Source organism: Gavialis gangeticus, unplaced genomic scaffold (genome assembly GCF_001723915.1).
Source record: "Gavialis gangeticus isolate Ggan-Ray unplaced genomic scaffold, GavGan_comp1, whole genome shotgun sequence".
Taxonomy (NCBI): Eukaryota; Metazoa; Chordata; order Crocodylia; family Gavialidae; genus Gavialis; species Gavialis gangeticus.
In genome coordinates this window covers 167,659,911-167,679,766 of record NW_017729022.1, presented here as the reverse complement: position 1 = coordinate 167,679,766, position 19,856 = coordinate 167,659,911, and the positions used below count along the sequence as shown (strand labels likewise).

Here is a 19,856-nt window from a genome sequence, read left to right as displayed (position 1 = left end):
TCTGTCTCTTGCCTCAGTCATACTGGGCTCCCTGATCTTCTCCGTTCAGATAGCCTTGGCTCCATAGTAAGTCTCTTCCTTCCATCCTATCCTCTGTCACTTGAGACCTCCCTAATTCTTTTGTATTACAGCATCTCAGCAAACTCACTAATCCCTCCTTCACTCGCCAATCTACATCTCCACTAAGACTTCCTTGGAGGGCTTCTATCAATAATGAAAGTAACCTTTCCTTCTGCTTTTTAACTTCTGAACTGAAAAATCCAATGGCATATTATGTGCTGGTGTGGATCAAGGGAAGAGCATTAGAGTAGAAAGTGTGCGTGTGTTTCGTTTCAAATCAGTTCTGAATTCTAGTGGAGAAAGCCAAATACTCAAGTTCCAAATTTTGACAGAGCAGAACTCAGTCATTCAAGTCTGTGGGGCTTTACCACCATGCAAATATCCTCCCTCCCAAACCTATCTGTCTGGGGCTTTGGATACTCCCCAAATCCTAGATGCAAGCCCCAAGCCTGGAAGCTCACAGGGGTCAGTGCACCTAGAGTGCAAGGGACAGGCCTCACCCTATAACTACACTTGATCAGCTGAGAGGATCATGGTATCTCCCTTGCCAGGGAAGAGCATTAGAGTACATATAAAATCATTACAACACAATGTCATGGCTGAAAATGGTTATTAAGCACAATTTCTTTTATAGTTCACCTGGTGACAGTAGGTGAATTGACAAGATGTTATTACATGCTGTACAATATAACAGATGCTATCATGTTTGGGTATATACAGCTTTAGGTTTCAATGAACTGTGCTGTTCTGTCTATGGAATAAGATGTGTTCCTTGCCAAATCATAGAATTTCACTAATTTCGGATAATCCTCTCCAACTTCACGCAGCCCTTTCCAGGGATTAAGGTAGAAAAACAGATCTCCAGGTTAGCCCCCAACTTCTCCTCCTTCCACTGCCAAGTTCAGGAACTCAGATCAGATTCTTTTAATTTTAACAACCAAAAGAATCTGTATATTTGTTGCAAACCAGCACACTCTTCCTTTCTCTTCAAAAGGCTTTGGATCAGACTTTAGCTGAGGGCAGAATCTGATTCTCAGAAACTAATATATGAGGCTCAGAGTTCTTGCCAAAATACAAAGGTACACAGCCCTTGCCAAAATATATTAAAATGTATAGCTCTCTGATCCATTTGCTTAAAACTTGCCAGACACGTTCTTCATGTAAACTTGCAAATAAAGGAACATATTGCACACAGAGCCCAGCCCACTTATATCAGGATGGGAGGCAGCTGCAATAGGCACAATTAATGCCTAGCTCCAGACTGCTACTATAGATATGGGGAAGAGGGAGGGCTAATGCAGATCAAACCTCTTCTTGTTGGAAGTGGTCATAATGGTAAGTCACTAACCATGTGACAGCACTGAATCATCTTGTGGTGATAGGATAAGGCATGGGAAAAAGAGAAGGACTCCTGGTCCCCCAAGCAGGACACTAGTCAACCATGTGAAGGTTTGTACAGGGGTGAGAGCATTGTAAACTGGGGAGAAACGCTGGGGGCTACTTGGATTCTGTTCTATACATGCATGATTCATACTTAACTTGGTGGGGAGAGTCTCTGTTGTATAAATAACAGACAATTATGTACGGGAGGTGGGGAGAAGGGAGGAGGGAAGACAGTCCCTTCTCCTGTGGGATTTTAAGATATATCATATCATAAGAAAGATCTTGTGGAAAATGAAGCAAACAAAGAAACCATGTAAATTTATCTAGTATTTAACTATAACTGGCCAGCAGCAAGCTATGTTTTATTAAAATATTAACAAATGGGAGCCAAAGTCAATAAAACTAGAGCTGGTTTTCCACTCTCCTACCCTGTTTCTCAAAATCCTGGTGGGCCCTGTGTTCATCTCCCATCTAACATCAGGTCTTTTCATTCCCTTTGTACTCACCTGCCCCCTGATATCTATATCTCACATTTACATGCCTTTTAGTGCATAGATTCACAGATGTTAGGGTCACAAGGGACCTCAGTAGGTTGAGTGTAACCCCCTGCCTTTGGCAGGAAGGAGTGCTGGGGTCAGAGGACCTCAAGCTAGGTGCTTGTCACACCCAAAGCAAGAATCATACCCCTAGACCAACAAGCCATGTAGTGCCTTGGCACCAAACTTTCTACCCAGTTTAAAATGTTTTGACTCATTGCATCCCCCAAGATGCTACCTTTCTCTCCAAAAATCTCTCTCAACTTGCCATGCACCAGCTTCCTTGCTCTGCACTGTCTTCAAATTCTCCTGCCTGGGAAGGACTCACTACACCAGTCAGACAGTGAGGAAGTGAGAGGAAAAGGATCTGTGCTCCCCACATCAGCAAAAAACCGGGAGCACTCTCTCTTTTCCCTTAGCAGAGGGGCAAGTGTGCCCTCCTGCACACCTCCATTTATTTCTGCCCATACCTGGGACTGCTTGGAAATTAACAGCTTCATAGAAGCATAAACTTGTGTAGATAACAGCCTACTTCATCACATGATTTCATTTGGTGTCCTGAATGGAGTAGTGTGGCAAAAGAAGTCATGTGTGAATCAAACAAAGCAGAAGACATCAGCTCCTTTTACCAAAGACCTTCAACATAGTCATTATTGCCTAAAAGGCTCCATAACATGGCAGTCATTTTCCTGGGTCAGGACTTATTCAGCAGTCTTTCAACTTCAGTCTGCTCTTTAATCAACCAAAGGACCATACTCCCTTCTCCACAGTACTCTCAGCCCCTGCCAGTTTGGAAACAAAGCCAAGACAATAGTATGCAGGATGCTACATGCTAGACCCTAGAATTCATCCAAAACCATACAATATCTCTTGGTGCTTTCTGCATTCAGTTGCCATCACTTTAAAACAGATGAAATGAGCCAGGAGAAAGGAGACCCCTTTCTGCCCTATGTCTTATATTCCTGCCATCATAGGAATGTATACATATCATTGACTACAGTAAAACTCAAATCAGTGCTTTATGTTTCTATGCTCAGTAGTGTTTAGTTGTAAATACAGGCAGTCCTCGACTTACAATGTTTTGAGTTACAATGTTTCGCGCTTACATTTGTAAATTGACACCTTGTTTCAACTTTATGATGTCAGTCTCGACTTTACAACACTTGATCTGATGCAACACCACGCCAGAGCACAAGTTCGCTGCATCACTCCTCTCCCTGGAGAACATCTGTCCAAACTTCCTTGGACACTTTCTTTAAGAAAGCAGAAGAGACTCCAGAAAAGCCTGCAGCCAAGACTCCTGAGAAGACTCCAGCCAAAAACCCCTCAAAAAGTCAAATCAGGTACCTTTCAAAAAGTAGGAAAGTCACCTCAAAGAAGTCCTTCCAAATCAACATGATTGCTATTTACAATATAAATACATTAATGTAGCAATATTGCTCATCTATAATTGATCAAGAACAAAATTCTGGGGTATTTTTGGTGACAATAGGGAATCAGGCCTTGGTTCAGGAACCAATCCCCAATTTATAACATTGTTTCTTGTGAGAAAATTGGTTCCGAGTTACAACATTTCAACTTAAGACCCAGTTTTCAGGAACCAATTGTGTCTTAAGTCCAAGGACTGCCTGTATATTTTTGTGTGTGTCAATTTATTAATTTGGCATCATGTGCTTTTTAAGATTTTGTCCTCAACCCCTGCTGTGTTACAGCCAAGAGCTGTCTGTACTTCATTAGTAGATGACATAAGTTCCCAATGATCCATGTATATGGAATACAGAGACAACTTTTTTTTTTAAGTATTTGCTAGAAGTACTCTTTATAGGAACTTGTGTGTACTGAACTTTGCAGAACAATTGTTACTTGAAAGAAAACAGCATTCTGGTACTGATAGAAAGTATTAGAGAGAAATACACTTCAAATACTTTTATACCAGATTCTTACAGATGTACCAATTCTCTCTTTTTGTAATATTAATATTTGAGGATAGACTTCTGCAGTTTGAAGTTTCTGATTCTTCAGTATATTTGGCACAGTGTAGCCTAGATTTCATATCACCAGAGTATGACTCTGAAAACTGTTATATACATTGTAAGAACTATCAAAATAAGCTATTTTTTAATCTTACCAGACTAAGCACATATGAAATCAACACAGTGACACGCAGAGCCTCCGGTGATGCTTATAGTTCAGACAGACTGCCCTGGTCTCAGGCTCTCAAGTCCTGTTCTTCTGACCAGTGCATACCATGGCCGAAAAAACAATCCTCAGAAAGCCTGTTTCATCAGTACTGTCACTCAAAAAAGGAGAGGCCCAGATCTGCTCTCCATTATTCTGTGATGAAATAGAAGTAGCTCTATCCAAATCAGTTGAATTACTTCATATTGACACCAGCACAAATCAACCCAAGCTTTCAGTATCTTAACCTACCTATAGTCCCTTAACAGAAAAACAAGACAAAATCCTGTCTGAATGCTATGTGAGGTATTTGAAAGATGGACCGTGGTTTAAATTTAAATCCGACTCATAACTGGGTAATATATTCCATGGCCTTCTGTACCTCAAAGGGATGAAGAAGGCCCTTAAAAAAAAACAAACAAACCTTTGGGTGACTTTATCTGAAATGCACACTCTTCTGTTTAGCTCTTACAGCCTGATCCAATGCCACAGAAGCCTTGGATTGGGCCCTCAGACACCAAGGGCCAAAACTCTGCTCCCAGTTTTTTCAAATTTTTCCCTGTAATCTGATATCCCACTTGGCCCCTAACCTGATGCAGTGAGTTTTCTTCAGCCCAACTCTTTCTTCCTCTAATGTTTCATGTGGTGCATTCCTCAGTTCCACCAGCCTATCAGGTACCCACATATGTAGCGGCCTCAGATAACAACCGCAATAAAAAACAGCATTTAAGCTGCATTTTTCATGATGCTTTATGATGTGTTACCAAAACATGGCACTGTTTCCATAGGAAGTTATTTAAACATGTTATTGTTTGACAGTCTGTGCCTAATAAAGCTACCTTAAAAACAATACCACAGCAACCTCTCTGTACAACTGGAATGGATAGGATTTTGCCTTGCTGTGCTTTTCACTTGTCCTGTTCTTCTAAGGTGCCTTTTTAATTTTGGAATGCTTATTTATAAAAGTCAGGCCTTTTCTGAAGGGTGCAAGGTATGTATTCATAAATACAGAAGCACCTTAATAAAAGAAAGATGTGCTGAAGCCTTCAAAGCAGACAAGAGCACTGATGTACAAAGACATTCATATAACATTTGAGCTTTATCTGATCAAATTCCAATAAAGCCTGCATTTGGTATAAATCTTTAAAAACATAGCAAGGGCCACTGGAAGATGCTAAAACTTGTTTATTCAAACTTCTTCCTTCTCCCTCCCTGCAAGTGCTTTATCCTCTCAATATTATCTGAAGCCTTGGTGTACATGAGAATGTGCATTGCATGAGTGTTCATAGATGAGAGGGCAGGGAAGGAGCAGGGTGGAGAGCATTCTCTTTGTTTGTGGCCAGGCTGGTTCATTTTTTTTCCTAGCTGCCTACCCTGCAAAGCACTGATGTTTGGTAAATACCATAAACAAAATGGCATTTTCTGTAAGAACAAACATTATGGAGTTTAAGTCTCTGTGGGTCTATCTATGACAGAAAGGGAAGACAGTAGGATTCATAGAACAGAGGAATGAATGCCTGGTTCCTGCTCCTGACAGCCTTCCATGGGTAACACTCAAATGCTGTAGTTAGCATCTATGAAATGCTTCCTACTGTCCTACTAGGCAAATATTGGGCTCTACTGGGGCTGTGTGGGCATCTACTAGCTGATCCCTAGAACCCCACTAGGAGGCTGGTAAATATTATCGCATCCCTTTGACTGATGGGAGCACAAACCTGATTCTGATCTCTGTTTAACTACTCAGTCACTGAACTTCAGTAGACTTGCTCTAAATCCAGTAGAAGGATACCAAGTGACCTGTTCAGAATCCTACAGAAAGTTTATGATAGAGCAAAGGCCATGTTATATTTAGTGGCCCTATAATTTCCTAAGGAAGAAGGAAAACTGGCTCCCATCCTGTCTAACAATCCTTAATCTAATTCAGGATTAGACTGAGGCACTGTAAACTGGTAACAAGGGCCTAACTCTTAGAGTCATATTATTAAATAAGAAATAAATTTTAACACCGTTTTGAACTTAATATGTTTGCAAAGAAAACCTGGAAGACTGGTTCCTGATTTAAATAGGAAACTGGCATCTCTATGAATCTGGAGAAAGACAGAAACTAAGTGCTTCATTCATCTTGGTAGGGTGTTAACTCCAGGGCCTGTTCCCTTGAGTTCCTGCTAACATCACCCCCAGAGGATGTTGTGTTATAGGAGAACAATGCAGCAGACCTGGGTGACTTGTTCAAATGGCTACGCCTTAGCTACTGGGGTAAATACAAATAGACAGAATTGCAACAAAGGCAGCCTATCTGGGTTTGAAGGGAGAGAAACCCTGGAAGCAGGGAGACACCTTACCCTGCTCTGAGGTTGAAAAGAGGGCTACACTCACTAACACTCATTAACAGTCTCTGGGAAAGAAGAAAGGACACTAACAGCGCTCCTGCAAACAGGGGGTAGAGCCGCGGGGATCTCATCTTCTAGTGCGATCTGGGGCCATCTTGTCTTAATCTAAAACTGGAGTCGACACCATTTCTGGGCTTTAACAAAAAACAGTGCATACATCTTCTGATGGTTGCAGAAGAAATAAGTAGGCACTGTCTACAACACAACGTTTGCAGAAGCCCTCTCGATCAAGGAATGGGAAAGACAGGAAGTCACAAAGTTTCTTATGACAAACCCCATTCATCAACCTGCTGGCTTTGAACCATCATGGCAAGAGTGATCCCTGCTAAATAGGTTCAAGACAGGCCAAGGCTCCTGCGCAGCCAACCTTCACCGATGGGGCCTCAGTGTTAACCGATCGTGCACTTGTGGAGAGATACAAACAATGCTTCACATCACTGAGGAGTGTCCCCTCTACAAACTAAGAGGTGGATTAATAACTTTGAACTCAGTTAATAAGGAGGCTATTGCTTGGCTTCACAGATTTGCATTTGCTAAATAAATAAATAGTCTACAAGAGAGTGTAGGGGAACAAACCTGCTGCCTTCTACCTTTCCATTTTCAAGGAGTAGTTCTGAAAGGCCAGGGGCCCACGTACAGGGAGAACCATAATTAGAATACAAAGCTGTTAATTGTGACAGTGACAGGTGTTAATTTCCTAGTCTCCTTGTCCATTTAGTCTTTATATTTTTGGCTGCAATTCTTCCTCCAGATGGAAAAACACTAAACTTTCAGATACCAGGATTCAGTCTTGCCATGCATGCTCTATTTATTTCTGGTTTCATATTAGAAAGTATGCCAAGTACCCCTGTCTCCTCCAGATCAATTACAACTCAGATAATTTTCTCTCTGATCCTATTATAAGACCCACTGAAAGGCAAAGTTAACATACCTCTTAGTATTTAATGGTTGCTATCTCCTTGAAGAAGCATTAGGGAAATTCCCCATCCCCTTGAACTGACATCCTGCCTTTCTCTCTGGTTACCTCCACAGAGGAAGGAAGGGGCCTGGAGATGCAACAAAACCAACTCATTCCCTGAAACTGATGGAAGTGGGACTAATTTTAAAAATGAACAGAATCTCATTAATGTAATGAAACCCCATACATCCACCCCTGAAATCAGTTGGAGCAGGAGCCTAACAATAAAATAAAATAGTGCTTATGTTGGATATAAAGCCACATTGTTCCTTCTAGGCATGCTAGCACAGGTAAGCCCAGCATTCATCTCTCACAGAAAGGTAGGAAGTTAAGCTTGTATTTATGCATGGGAAGGAAATAAGATAATGTGCAGGCCAACCCTACCAGCAGCCCTGCTGCTTTTGGGTGAAGCTTGCTGCCCATACGTGAGATGCTGTCCTAGAAACAGTGACAGCTGCTAGCTGGAGACTGTTCTTCAAATAGTAACTTTCTTTTTTTGTTGCACTCTCCCCTCCTTCCTCTATTAAACCAAGGGATTTGAATACATGCCTGGCAACTATTTTACCTCCCCCATGCTGCTGCTTTCTTCACTGCTGGAAGCTTCTAGCTATAATGTCAGTCACTTCACAGATCCATGGTTCTACTCAAGTTCTTTCACTCCTTTTGTTTCCATAAGCCCTACCTCTAACTGCCTCAGGTTCTCCCTGCCTCTGCCCCAGCTTTCACTTCTGGTCAAAAAAATATCATCTGAGTGTGGAGGATCCTCAAATCTTTCCCCTTTGAGGAAGCCTCCAGATTCCCCCTGTTTTACTATGCTCTCTCTGTTGGGTGTGCAAGGTTTGTGGTGGTGAAAAAGCAGACGTTTGCAGGAGTTTGAGATGTTGGTGCTCATACAGGGAGAGCCACTATTAGAGATATCCTATAGGCCAGAGTCAGTAACACATCTATGTGAATAATTGTGGCAAACTTTTGTTGATAATTGCATACATAAATCAGTGGAAAGAACATTAAGAGACATCAGAGAGGGAAAACTGACGATAAATATATAACAGAACTTCAGAAACTTGTAAGTGAATTGGAAAAAAAAATCACTTCCACACCAACTGGCCGCACAAAGACAACTAGGTGCACTGCAGGGAAACGCTGCAAAGTTCTCTCACACAGAAGACCTAACATTATATGAGTCTCAAATCCGGTGCTTGATAAATAAGAAGGAGCCCAATTTTCACATCTAAAAAGGACCAGCTAGCTTTGGTCTATAACTTCTTTGTGAAGAAATGATTTGCTCTATTGCTGATGTGAAACCTCCCCTCTGTTGCTCTCCATGTTCCTCAGAAAAAATATAACCCTTCACAACACCAGTATATAAAGGCCAGAGTATTTGCCTTCTCCCAGGTGTCTATAACTTACCTAGGTCATATGTCTACTCAAGGCTGTGGTCTACTATAACGAGCTACACCTGGCCATAATCACCAGGCAGGTACTCAGAGAAGCAAAGACACTTTCTACCCAGCTCTACGTTTTGAACCCTGTGTGTGCTTAGTTGGCCAAATGGGGAAATTCAATAGGTTTAGCCTTAGGATCCTTTTCAGGTGCCTGATTACCTACATGCAGAAGCATAAAATGATGATTGTTTTTTGGAGGAACACTAAACTGTCTCTCATCCTGTTAACTGTTCACTAGGCCTGAGAACAACAATCTGTCAATATGCAAATCAAAAATGGTCAAATTTTGGAAGCTCTCTCTAAAACTGCAAACCCAACTTTATGATATCTGAGACTTCATTTTTAGAGGTACTCAACACATTACATATCTGACTGATTTCAACTGATGTTGCTTCTATGCTGGGCATCCAAAATTAAAGGCTACTTTTGAAAATGTGAATCTTCAATGCTTTTTGCCTGAGTTTGCTCCCTTTCTTAAGTGTGTTTAATAATAATACTTGTTTACTTTAGAGAGTTGTTACAGGAATCAGTAGATTAGTATTTATGAAGCACTTTGAGGCCTTAAAATGAAAGGTGATACAAAAGTGTAAAGCTGTAGTATAATTGCTATGATGAAACTTGAAATTCGTTTTACAAATTGGTAAGAACCTTATTATATGAAGCCTGATTTTCTCTTCACTTCCATGTGTGTAAATCAGGAGTAATTCCACTGTAGTAAATGGAATCACATCAACATACGCCAGAGGAGAATCAGGCACATGGTATGTTATCATAAAGATTTGGTGCAAAAATCCAGAGTAAAAGCCAGAGGTTTACCTGATACAGTTCTATTCGTTGCTCAGATACCCGTGCCTTTGAATTCTGCAAACGGAAGACTCTAAACTCTGCCTTCACCAAGTTGGAAGCATTTTTCTCCATCGCTGAGACATCAAATCTTACAATTCTGTAGTAAAGGCTGTAATAGCTTGGTGGGATGGCATCTGCAAGAAGTTAGTGTAATCTTTTAAAATGATAAAATACATTGTTCTCTCAAATACCACAATGCAAGACAGTCTCAAAAACCAGTAAGGGAAATGTCTGTAGCATGATTCAGTTTCCAATGGCCAATTTAATATCATTAACAATTTAACCAGAAAAATAAACACATGTGTTTGATTATAGAAATAGCAGATTAATAGAGATTAACAAACCATTTCCAACTCTATTCTGGGCATGCTTTTAACCTTGTTGTTTAAAAGTAATGGTGGAAAATTCTGGATGCTCATAAACTGGAAGAAACTCATGACAATTGGATATCTGGAAAATGCCTTCATACTTTCATACACTTAATCATATTTGCCAAGAAAATAGACTTTAAATACAAGCAGTTTGTCCTGTATACTACTCCTACCCTTCCCAAGTACAGCGTAAAATATTCAGCTCTGTAAAACATGTTTTCTGTTTAAAATATGTCATGAAACTGAAAAAAGAATAAGAGAGGAAAAAGCAATAGACAAGTACATACAAAACTAGAATTGCATATACTATGACCAGTAACAAGAAATAACCAATAATACATATTCATTTGAACCCTTGTTTTACACTAGTGAAGGGCAGGGACAGACATGGCAGCTATTTTAAGATTCAGATAAGTTGAACTTAAAATTTTCAATAATAGCGTTAAAAAAAAAAGATTTTGAAAGGGCCCGTGTTCCTACTGTAAATTTTGACTGAGTTTAACACACAAAGTACTTGCACATAATTCCAAACATGTATCCTCAAGGGTTTTGTGATCATCTTAGACTGTTCCACCTAATTTTGGCCACAAGCATAAATAGCAGACCATGTGTAGTGCCTCTGAACACACTCTGTATGTGTGACATTCTCCACACCCTCATGTCTGGCAAGAGGTTCCTCAAGTTGCAGAGTGGGCAAACAAGCCAAATTCTGAGATGAATCAAAGTGAATCTGAGGGCCCTATCCAATTCTTATTAATGCTAATGGAAAGTCTTTTTTTCTATATTTTTGAAACTGAAAACTGTACAGAAGAGGAACAAAGAAGACAGACACATCATCGCAGGAAAAAAGACTCAACAATGGACAAAGTGGACCCTGTAGATTTCATCATACTGACAGAGAACACCAGGCAACATTTTAAAAATGCAACATTCTCTCTCACCCTTATCCAAGTTGGTACTTGTTACGCAATGGAAGCAGAGAGCACCCAGTATATTAGGACTTGGCCCCTAGAAAAAGAATAGCCCAAGTGCGAATCCCACAGTTTCTTAAAAGACCTAGGGCAGCCTCTTGCACGATAAACAGCCTTTTCCAGCAGTATAGAGATATATGGGACATTAATCCGCTCTGCTATTGACTGAATAAAGATCTTCCTTCTGTAAACTTTTAATCACAGTCTGGCTATTGCTGTGGAAACTCCAGTACCCATGGTTTTATTTTAAAGCCAAGAATAATGGAAGATAACTGAGACAAATAATTAACAATGAAAATCTATAGACAAAGACTATGTTGCATATATACAATGTCTTTAGGGTGCTTGTTTACAGCTGGCAGAACTTTAGAAAAGTCCTGTGGCTCTAACCATACGTAAGAAGTCAGCACTTTGAATTTTACATTTAACATCTCTGTAGCTGTTCATTGCATCCATTTATGTATTTATTCTGGGTTCAAATACAATAAAGAACAACAGTAAGTAATAGTAATGATCCATCAAAGAAAAGAACAGAAGCAGCAAAAAAAAAAAAAAAAAAAAAAAAAAAAAAAAAAAAAAAAAAAAAAAAAAAAAAAAAAAAAAAAAAAAAAAAAAAAAAAATGAAATAACATATTTCTTCTATTTTTATGACTTTCACAAGCCATTTCCTTTGGAAAAATGACCCGAAGTCTCATTAAAAAAGTGGTGAAAGTAGATGCTCTCTTTTAAGTAATCCTTGATAAACTTTCAGATAACAAAGAAACAATCTAGACACTCTAGAACTCTGGATTCACTATACATGAAAGGTAACAATTTCTCAAAATATTTACTAACACCTATGGGTGATGAAACGGGGGCCCTAAATTGAAGTGGTGGGTTTTTAAAAATACCGCTTCAATTTTGGGCCAATTAAACCCGTGTCGAGCACACGCCCGACTTACTTGCCTCTCCAGCAGTGGGGAGGGGAGGGTGAGCTGCTGGCAGGCAGAGCGGACCCTAGGCTATGGGGGCAGGGGGGCTGGTGCTTCCCTCCGCGGCAGCGGCACCCCCCCTCCCTGCCCCCCCTAGGCAGCACCCACCCACAGGCACGCACTAGGCTCTTGCACAGCTCAGGCAGGCAGGCTCCCGGGAGGAAAAAAAAAAGATCATGCTTGCCGCTTTTTTTCCCCGCCTCTCTTGGGCAGAGCCTGCCTTCCCTGGCTGCTGCCAAACTGCCTGCAGGGCTTCCTGCAGAGCCCCTGAGCTGCATGGAGCCCTGTACTTTGCTCAGTGGCTGGTAGGGCAGCAAACTAAAACTCTTCAGAGGAGTTTAAGTTTGCTGCACCCCAAGTCATTTAAGGCGCATTACGCTGCCGAATTTGCTACAGTGGCTGTAATTAATGCGCAATATGCTGCTGAGGCATGCAAACAGCGACACTATTAAAGCGGTGCAAAAGCATTTAGCCTGCTTTAAAGTATCATGTACATATGCCCCTTGTTTCATCTACACATGGCCTGTGTTAGTGAGGACACCTAAAAGGAAGCCTGATTCAACATGGCAGAATACCTTCTTTCCAATCGTCTTTACTGATCCCATTAATAAAAAAAAAAAGACTACTCCAAGTTAGCAGATGTAACATGCTATAGAACAAATCCTGAATGATCCTTAAGATGGGTGATATCCCTGCTGGCACAATTTTTGCTATAATCTTAAAAACAGAATTCAAATGGGAAATTGGTCTCTAAAGCTTAGATAACAGGACAATTCTTATCTTACTAAAGTACTAAAGTAAGAACAATCTCTCCAAGTACCAGGAAATTGCCTTCTGCTAAGTTTCCCTAAACATATTGAACAACTTAGTCTTGATACATTTAAAAGTAAAAGGAAGCTGCCTGTGTCAAGGATTATATCCCCATTTGAGTAGAAACAGCCATTTCTTTTTCTGCTATGGAGGACCCCAGCCCTATTACTTGTTACTCAGCCAAACCTCATCCTATCAGGAAAAGAGAATCCTCAGTGTATCCCTTAGATTTCACATCATCAGGGGAATAGAATTTGCCCTAGCAATACATATAGGCATTACTGATGCATTCAGGATGAAATGCAAGTTGTCCTCCCTTGTCATTTATTTGATGTATCAGCCTACAATTAGAGAACCCCAAAACTATTACTTGTTCCTTAGCCAAACCTTATCCTGCTAGGAGAAGAGAATGCTCAATTTCACATCATTAGAGGAATATAATTTAGGATAATACTATGTAAATGTACGACTGGTGTGTCCAGGATGAGATGGAAGTTGTCTTCCCCTGTCATTTATTTGAAGTACCAGCCTATAATTTTGTTCCCTGTGGAGAAGCCAAACTATGAGAGGGCTATTCTTTTGGCTGCATACACACATCCTGTTCATGCACTTTATCTGACATATGTAAGAATCTGGTTCATCCCCCTGTGCCAGAATTAAAATTACATTCTAAACAATTTCCACCTTGTGCTTCTTCCATTTTTAACCAAATACAATCTGTTTGTTCACACTTTTTATCCCTTTTCTGTTTCTTATTACAGTTATAGTCTATCACTAATCTATGTGTGTATCTGAAAAATCTCTCAGGGCTTCCTGGATTCACTTCTTCTCTGTGTGTGCAAGTGCGTGTGTGTGTACATGTGCACATGCATTTTTCTCTCTTTATGGACAGATTGTATTTCACCTATCAAGCTTGTAAATGGACTTTGGCACCTGCTTGAGACCATACTAAGGTGGCGCGTCTTCATCACTTTTTTGTGACTCCATCTTATGCCTAAGATGTTGGCATGCTCCAAAAATAGATGCACAACTCAAATAGGGTAGAATGGAATCACACTAAGGTGCCTACATCCACTTAAATGCCCCTATGGAATGGAATCTGGTCCTATTTCTATTTCTCTCCACATTTTTTTATGTAGATTTCACCTCTTTAAAAAAATGTAAGCACAGTTTTAGTATCTTACAACATCCTAGATAACATACCTGATTTACGCCTTCCCCACCATTTACTCTACTCCACTCCACCATCAGGAGTTCTACAGTCAGTCAGTTTCAAAAGTGTAAAGTCATGGACAGCAGAACAAAATCAGCTCTTTACTGCCAGAGGCCCCCATCCTATAACTGACACCACATGGAACAGACAGAAGAATCAGGACCTAAATACAAACGCATCAGCCTTTAGGCTTTATAACTGCAAAAAGTATCTCACGGACTTTAAAAGGAGTTGGGCTGGGCCCCAAATGAATCTAAGATTCTGTAATTCTGGCCCCCCACCTTAGCCTATGATTTGCATCTGTCTAGACTCACTTGGGTTCCCTGGGATACCCCTCTCATTTTGGCCCAATGGATTCATTGTATGGATAGGATAAATCTGGATCGTTTGTTCTGTAAGCAATATTGTTGCTAAAATATATGGGCTAAGTATTCTGTGAAAGAGAAGAATAAATGGGCGAATTCAACTAATTCAATATTGAAGGCAGGGTAGAGATGCACCTCACATACTAGCTAAATCAAAGAGATGTATAAGCTTTTGAGCCCATGCTCACTTACTTCATCAGATGCTATCCTGTTATTACAGCAAGAGCGGGATGATATTTTTTCTTATCAGTGGTAAATTCACTGAAAAAATGTGGTTTTGGTTATCCTGAAATTATTCCTGAATTGGACACAAATCTGCAGAATAGTTTCAGATGCAGGTAAAACTGGGGGGCTTGATTCACAAAAGAAAGACAAAGGAGGTGAGAGCAGTGCCTCGCTTTTGCCCAGTAGCTCAATCATTAGGGCACACACCCAGCTTGTAGGAGAGTACTCTCATTTAATGACTCCCTTTGACTAAGAGAATTGAAACCAGGTATTCCACTCCCCAGGAAATAGCACTCACTACTGAACTCTACAGTAGTTGGGGTGTTCTCAATCTCTCCTGTTGACCCTGTAGCATTTCAATTAAATGATTACTCACTGGAGTAAATCCTGGAACTGAAGGGTCTCACTCACTTCCCAGGTGAGTGTTCTATGCTACAAATTCACTTTTCTCCACTGGCTCAGGAACTTTTTAAGTAGTTCATGCGAGGTGGAACAGCTCCAACAGGAGAGACCAAAAGAACATCTCAAAAATACCCTCCAGCCTGATGGCTGACACAGCTAAATTTCAGTCCTAGCTCCAATGAATAGTTAGTTAATTATAGGAAGTAGAAGATGTAGATTACACTATCCCCATAATACCCATTAGTCTGATGATTAGAGATCTCTTGAGGAAGAGGTATGCTCAAGTCCTCCCAAACTGAGGAGGGAACCGAGTCTGAATCTTGCACCTTCTGGGGGAGTGACCTAACCCATAGGGTATTGGAAAAGAAAAGAAGACCTCCCCTGGCTGTGTTTTGTTAATCTAGCCCCTGATTTTTATTTGCTTTTCATACAACTGGCAAGAATGATGCAAACCCCAAAAGTGTTTCATTTAGGCTGACAGGAATGCTCCTTTTGATATATACATGTTTTGGTTTTTCATTTTGGTGAGAAAAAAAACACAACATTTAAAAATTTTATTTTTTCCCTCCCCAATTACTCTGTTCAGCTGCCGGACCAAGCATTCAATTATTCACACAGTCCTAGTTAGGAAACATAAACAACTTTTCTTTTCTCGTTGGTAGAAGCCAGACAGGCTGAATTCACACATACACCCACACTGGAAAGGCTGAGAGCTTCAATCTAATCCTTCCATGAAGGGCTTGTAATAAATACTCCAAAGATTTATTTTTATTCCCTTTTGTGTTTATTAAACTTTGGAGGGTTTCCTTTTTTCTTTTTTTTTCTGGTGCTTTGCCCATACTGTATTACAATAGCTACAAAACATGGAGTCCCCCTTTTTTTTGCTGTTCTTTTTCTTCCCTTTAGCAGATTTACATGAATGGCCATGTAGTAGACTTTGAAGTAGCATATGCAAATATTTATAAGAGTAGCGTGAATGTTATTAAATGCAGTTGTTATGCTTTCTATGCTCTGGCGAGTTTCCCTAACCTGACGATTAGAACCATTTAGGCTGTTTAGATTTCAGCTTAATGATAGCAAAAACCTATAGAGAGAAAGAGAGAGAGAGATTAATATGCAGCAGTCACCTTGTGTAACAGGGCAGTGTTTCTTCCCACCTCCAGTTTATATTTTATTCCCTGCCTACATACAGGTTTCTGTCCATGGCATCTCCTCTTTAATAACAATGAAACATGACAACCAAAAGCGGTATGTATTAAGAGATGGAGAGGACGGCAACTCATAAACACGTTTCCAGCACGCTTCTATCCTTTCTATCAGGCACATTCAGGTAACAAGTCCTCCTCCCTATTCCATTGGAAACCTCTCCAAGAAACTTGCCTAACATCTGGATTAAAAAACCTCAAGGCTAATTACTCTGCTCACCTATGATGACCCTGGCATGCCTGGAGAATCCTGCTGGAAGCACATTTTCCAGAATGCAGTTGGAATACACACACACATACATACACATGGGCCAAACTGGTCTGTGCAAACTCTGGCTACAGTCAGGTACTCTGAGTGGCCTAAATGGATGGTTCAACCATCACTTTATGATTGTTCGCTTCTTTTCTACAGAAACCTGCTCCTGCTCCGACACTAGATGTTGAAGGCACCCACCTGTTGAAGGGGCCTTGAACTGAGCTTGTTTTTCTGGCAGTGGTTTCACAAAGGCTGAATTATACCAGCACCCCAGATGCTGCACTCATTCCCTGTCTAAGACTGGGTCTTCTTTAACATCCTGGTTTTTACCTGGCTCCCTCAGCAATCACTCTGGTTCTGCAATCCTCTGATAACAATACTATCAACAAGAATTGTAGTTGATGAAGCCTAGGGGGAAATCCTTGAAAGTAGGGGGAAATCAGTTTAATGCTGTGGGCTCATGGTTATGGAATACCTTTCCCTGCAGATAAATGTGCATCTTGTGCCTGTTTGCAGCTACTGTTATCAAGGAGGAGCTTGAACAAAATGGCTGGGCACCCAGATGCCTTCCACAGAATAATCTTTTGTTATGAACCTAATGATATGAGCTGAATAGATGGCCTATAATTACATCCTTGACACTCTGAAGTCTTGCACATGGCATATATATACATAGAAATGCACAGATTAAATCTAAGCAGAAAGACAGGCAAAGAGATAGGAAGAGAAGGATTCCCTTAACATAAAGGCATCAAGGCAGAGAACAGGCTTGGGACTGGATTATTGAGACAGTGGAATAAATAGGGCCTGATGAAAATGGAAATCAAATCCAGCTAGAACTGTTGGCACAGTAGAGTGGAGAAGGCCCAGTATGCCACCACTAAGAAGATGGTTTGTAAAGTCCTGGGAAATATTGCTATGGAAACCCCCCCGCCTCCCCTCAACAGCTTGTCCTAGATAAGTCTCCTACTCTAATTACCTAAAACCCTGGCTTGCTTTCATCAGTTATACTAACACAAACCAATCATGAGTTTTGCTAACATGATCCAATCCTGAAGTGGTTTTCTTCTTATTTAATTAACTTATTGTTGTATGACTAAGATAATGAACTTTCCTTTACATGAAGAGCCTGTATGCCTAATGTGCACCCAGCTGGGAATTTGCATGTGTAATTTTCTTAATATTTTTATGAACTGATTTCTAGAACTCAGTGTAGGTCACATGTCCTGTGATAGCTGCTGGCTAATAAAAAGTCTTAGCTCCAGTGGCTCATAGATCTATGCTGCTAGCCATACTATCTCTGTGAAGCTCAAGGTATCCACACCTTTTAAGCAAAAAAGTTTTAAGTAGCCAGATGTATAGTCATCTGATTTTGTTTTGAATGTTCTACTGTTGCACTGACAGTAAATTTTAACAGTGTATAAACCACAGTCTATGACAAAATAAGAAAAGAAAAAGATAAGTTTTCTTCCATGGTCAAAACCCCACCCATGCTACAGAGCAGGGAACACCTGCATGTTTGGCACGTGTGGCATCACAGACGGATCTTCAGTGCTACATACGGTGTGTCTGTGCTTATTTGGATGCACCCGCTGTGTGCATCTACATGTGAAATTAAGGCAGAGCAATAAACTCCAGCGTAGTTCACACCAGAGTCAATTACTTCTGGGAGTAGTGTATACACACGTGCCTGGAACCGCAGCACTTTGAGCCAAGGTAGAGTAACCCCAGGCTGGCAAGGGGTACCAGGGATCAGCTCTGGGCTCCAGGTGCAGCATCAGGCCACAGAAGGGCTGGCTGGGGCACAAGGGTGCTAAAATGTGGGGCTAGGTGGCAGGCAGCCCCTGCACTTTAGCACCCTCATGCCCCAGCCAGTCCCTGTCAGCACCTACACAAACTGCAGTGCACTTAATGACCACCATTAATTAATCTACTGCACCCTAATACCAGTGCATGTGTAGATGGTGATGCTTTACTGCAGAAATTTTTAGTCAACCCTGCAGTAAAGCATGTGTGTAGATGCATCCAATTGGACAAAGATTTAATTTACTGAGGGCATGAAAAGGCATATCATATAACCTTTACATAAAAGGTTAGCAAAGAATTTCCTAATCACCAGCTTTTAATGTTGATGCTTTGGCTCAGAGAAGTCTTTAGGTGCTTGTTCAAGCTCTGAGACCAGGAGAACTATAACCTGAGTCGTTTGGCTTCCAGTTAGCCTTCCAGTTAGAAGAGTTACCAATTCATTTGCAAGCTATTCCCAATACTCTGGGGCTTCCACAGACTTTTGACATTGGGAACTATAGCTCTGTTTTGAATTCTTGCTTTCCACTTTCAATCAAAACATTCTGAACTTGTCTACAGGTTCAGCAGAAGACAGGCAACTGATGCAGCAGTATAACAATTTAAGATTAGTTTATATTTGCAGAGACAGAAAACCACACAAATAATGACAATAACAAAGTAATCTCATTCAGGAGTTGTTGTCGTTTCCTGGCATTTATCTTGGCATATTAGCACAAGATATCATTTCTTCATCAAACCTAGAGCTGTTCTGTGAAGTTAAGGATTCAATGCAATTCTTTTAAGAAGTTAACTGAGGATCAGTTTTTCAGTGGTTGTCATTTGACAGAGTGAATTCAATAAAGGTGTCTCAGTTTAAAGGAGATAAAGGTCTGGCCATGAGAATGTCATTTATTTATATATCAGTGTCTCTCTTGAGTTTTCACTGAAGCTCAAGAGCATCGCCGATTTTTTATTGTAAACCTGTTCCAGGGGAATTCAAGATGAGTATCTGTCTTTGCCAGATAGGTCATCCTGAGGAGACAATGAGGCTAGCATGCACCCTGACACTCAGGAACTGTTTTCCTCAAGCACAGTGGACTTGGATACTGGCATTATCCCACACAGTTTCAAACCCTCTTATGGAAGTTTAATGTAATCCTATTTATGGGTTCTAACAGTACCAATTTGAACAAGCTATTTTAGAACCGTACTGAAAAAATAATGTGTTCCACCTGAGTTTGGCCAAATCATGTTATAACCTAACCTAAACTGTGTTTAGATGCTGCAACTGAAATTATTTTTAAATGGTGCTTCTTAACTTGGTTTGAAGCCCAGGGTAGAAAGACCTTAATTTTGCTATGTGACAACAAACTATGTGATTAAGCTGAACCTGATAATTAAGCCCAACATTTCATTTTTCTTTTATTGTGTATATTTGTTCTGTCTCCTTTTCACTGCCATTCTTGTGATGCTACTAGTTCTTGCA

General features: G+C 40.6%; 1 protein-coding gene across 1 annotated transcript in view; it reads right to left on the bottom strand.

The window, feature by feature from the left end:
* The window catches only part of TGFB2 (transforming growth factor beta 2), an 88,040-nt gene that overhangs the window by 20,219 nt on the left and 47,965 nt on the right, over positions 1-19,856 (bottom strand). Inside the window, exon 2 of the mRNA XM_019516466.1 lies at positions 9,767-9,930. Within this exon, the coding sequence (XP_019372011.1) occupies positions 9,767-9,930 (164 nt within the window). The remainder of the gene's footprint in view (positions 1-9,766; positions 9,931-19,856) is intronic.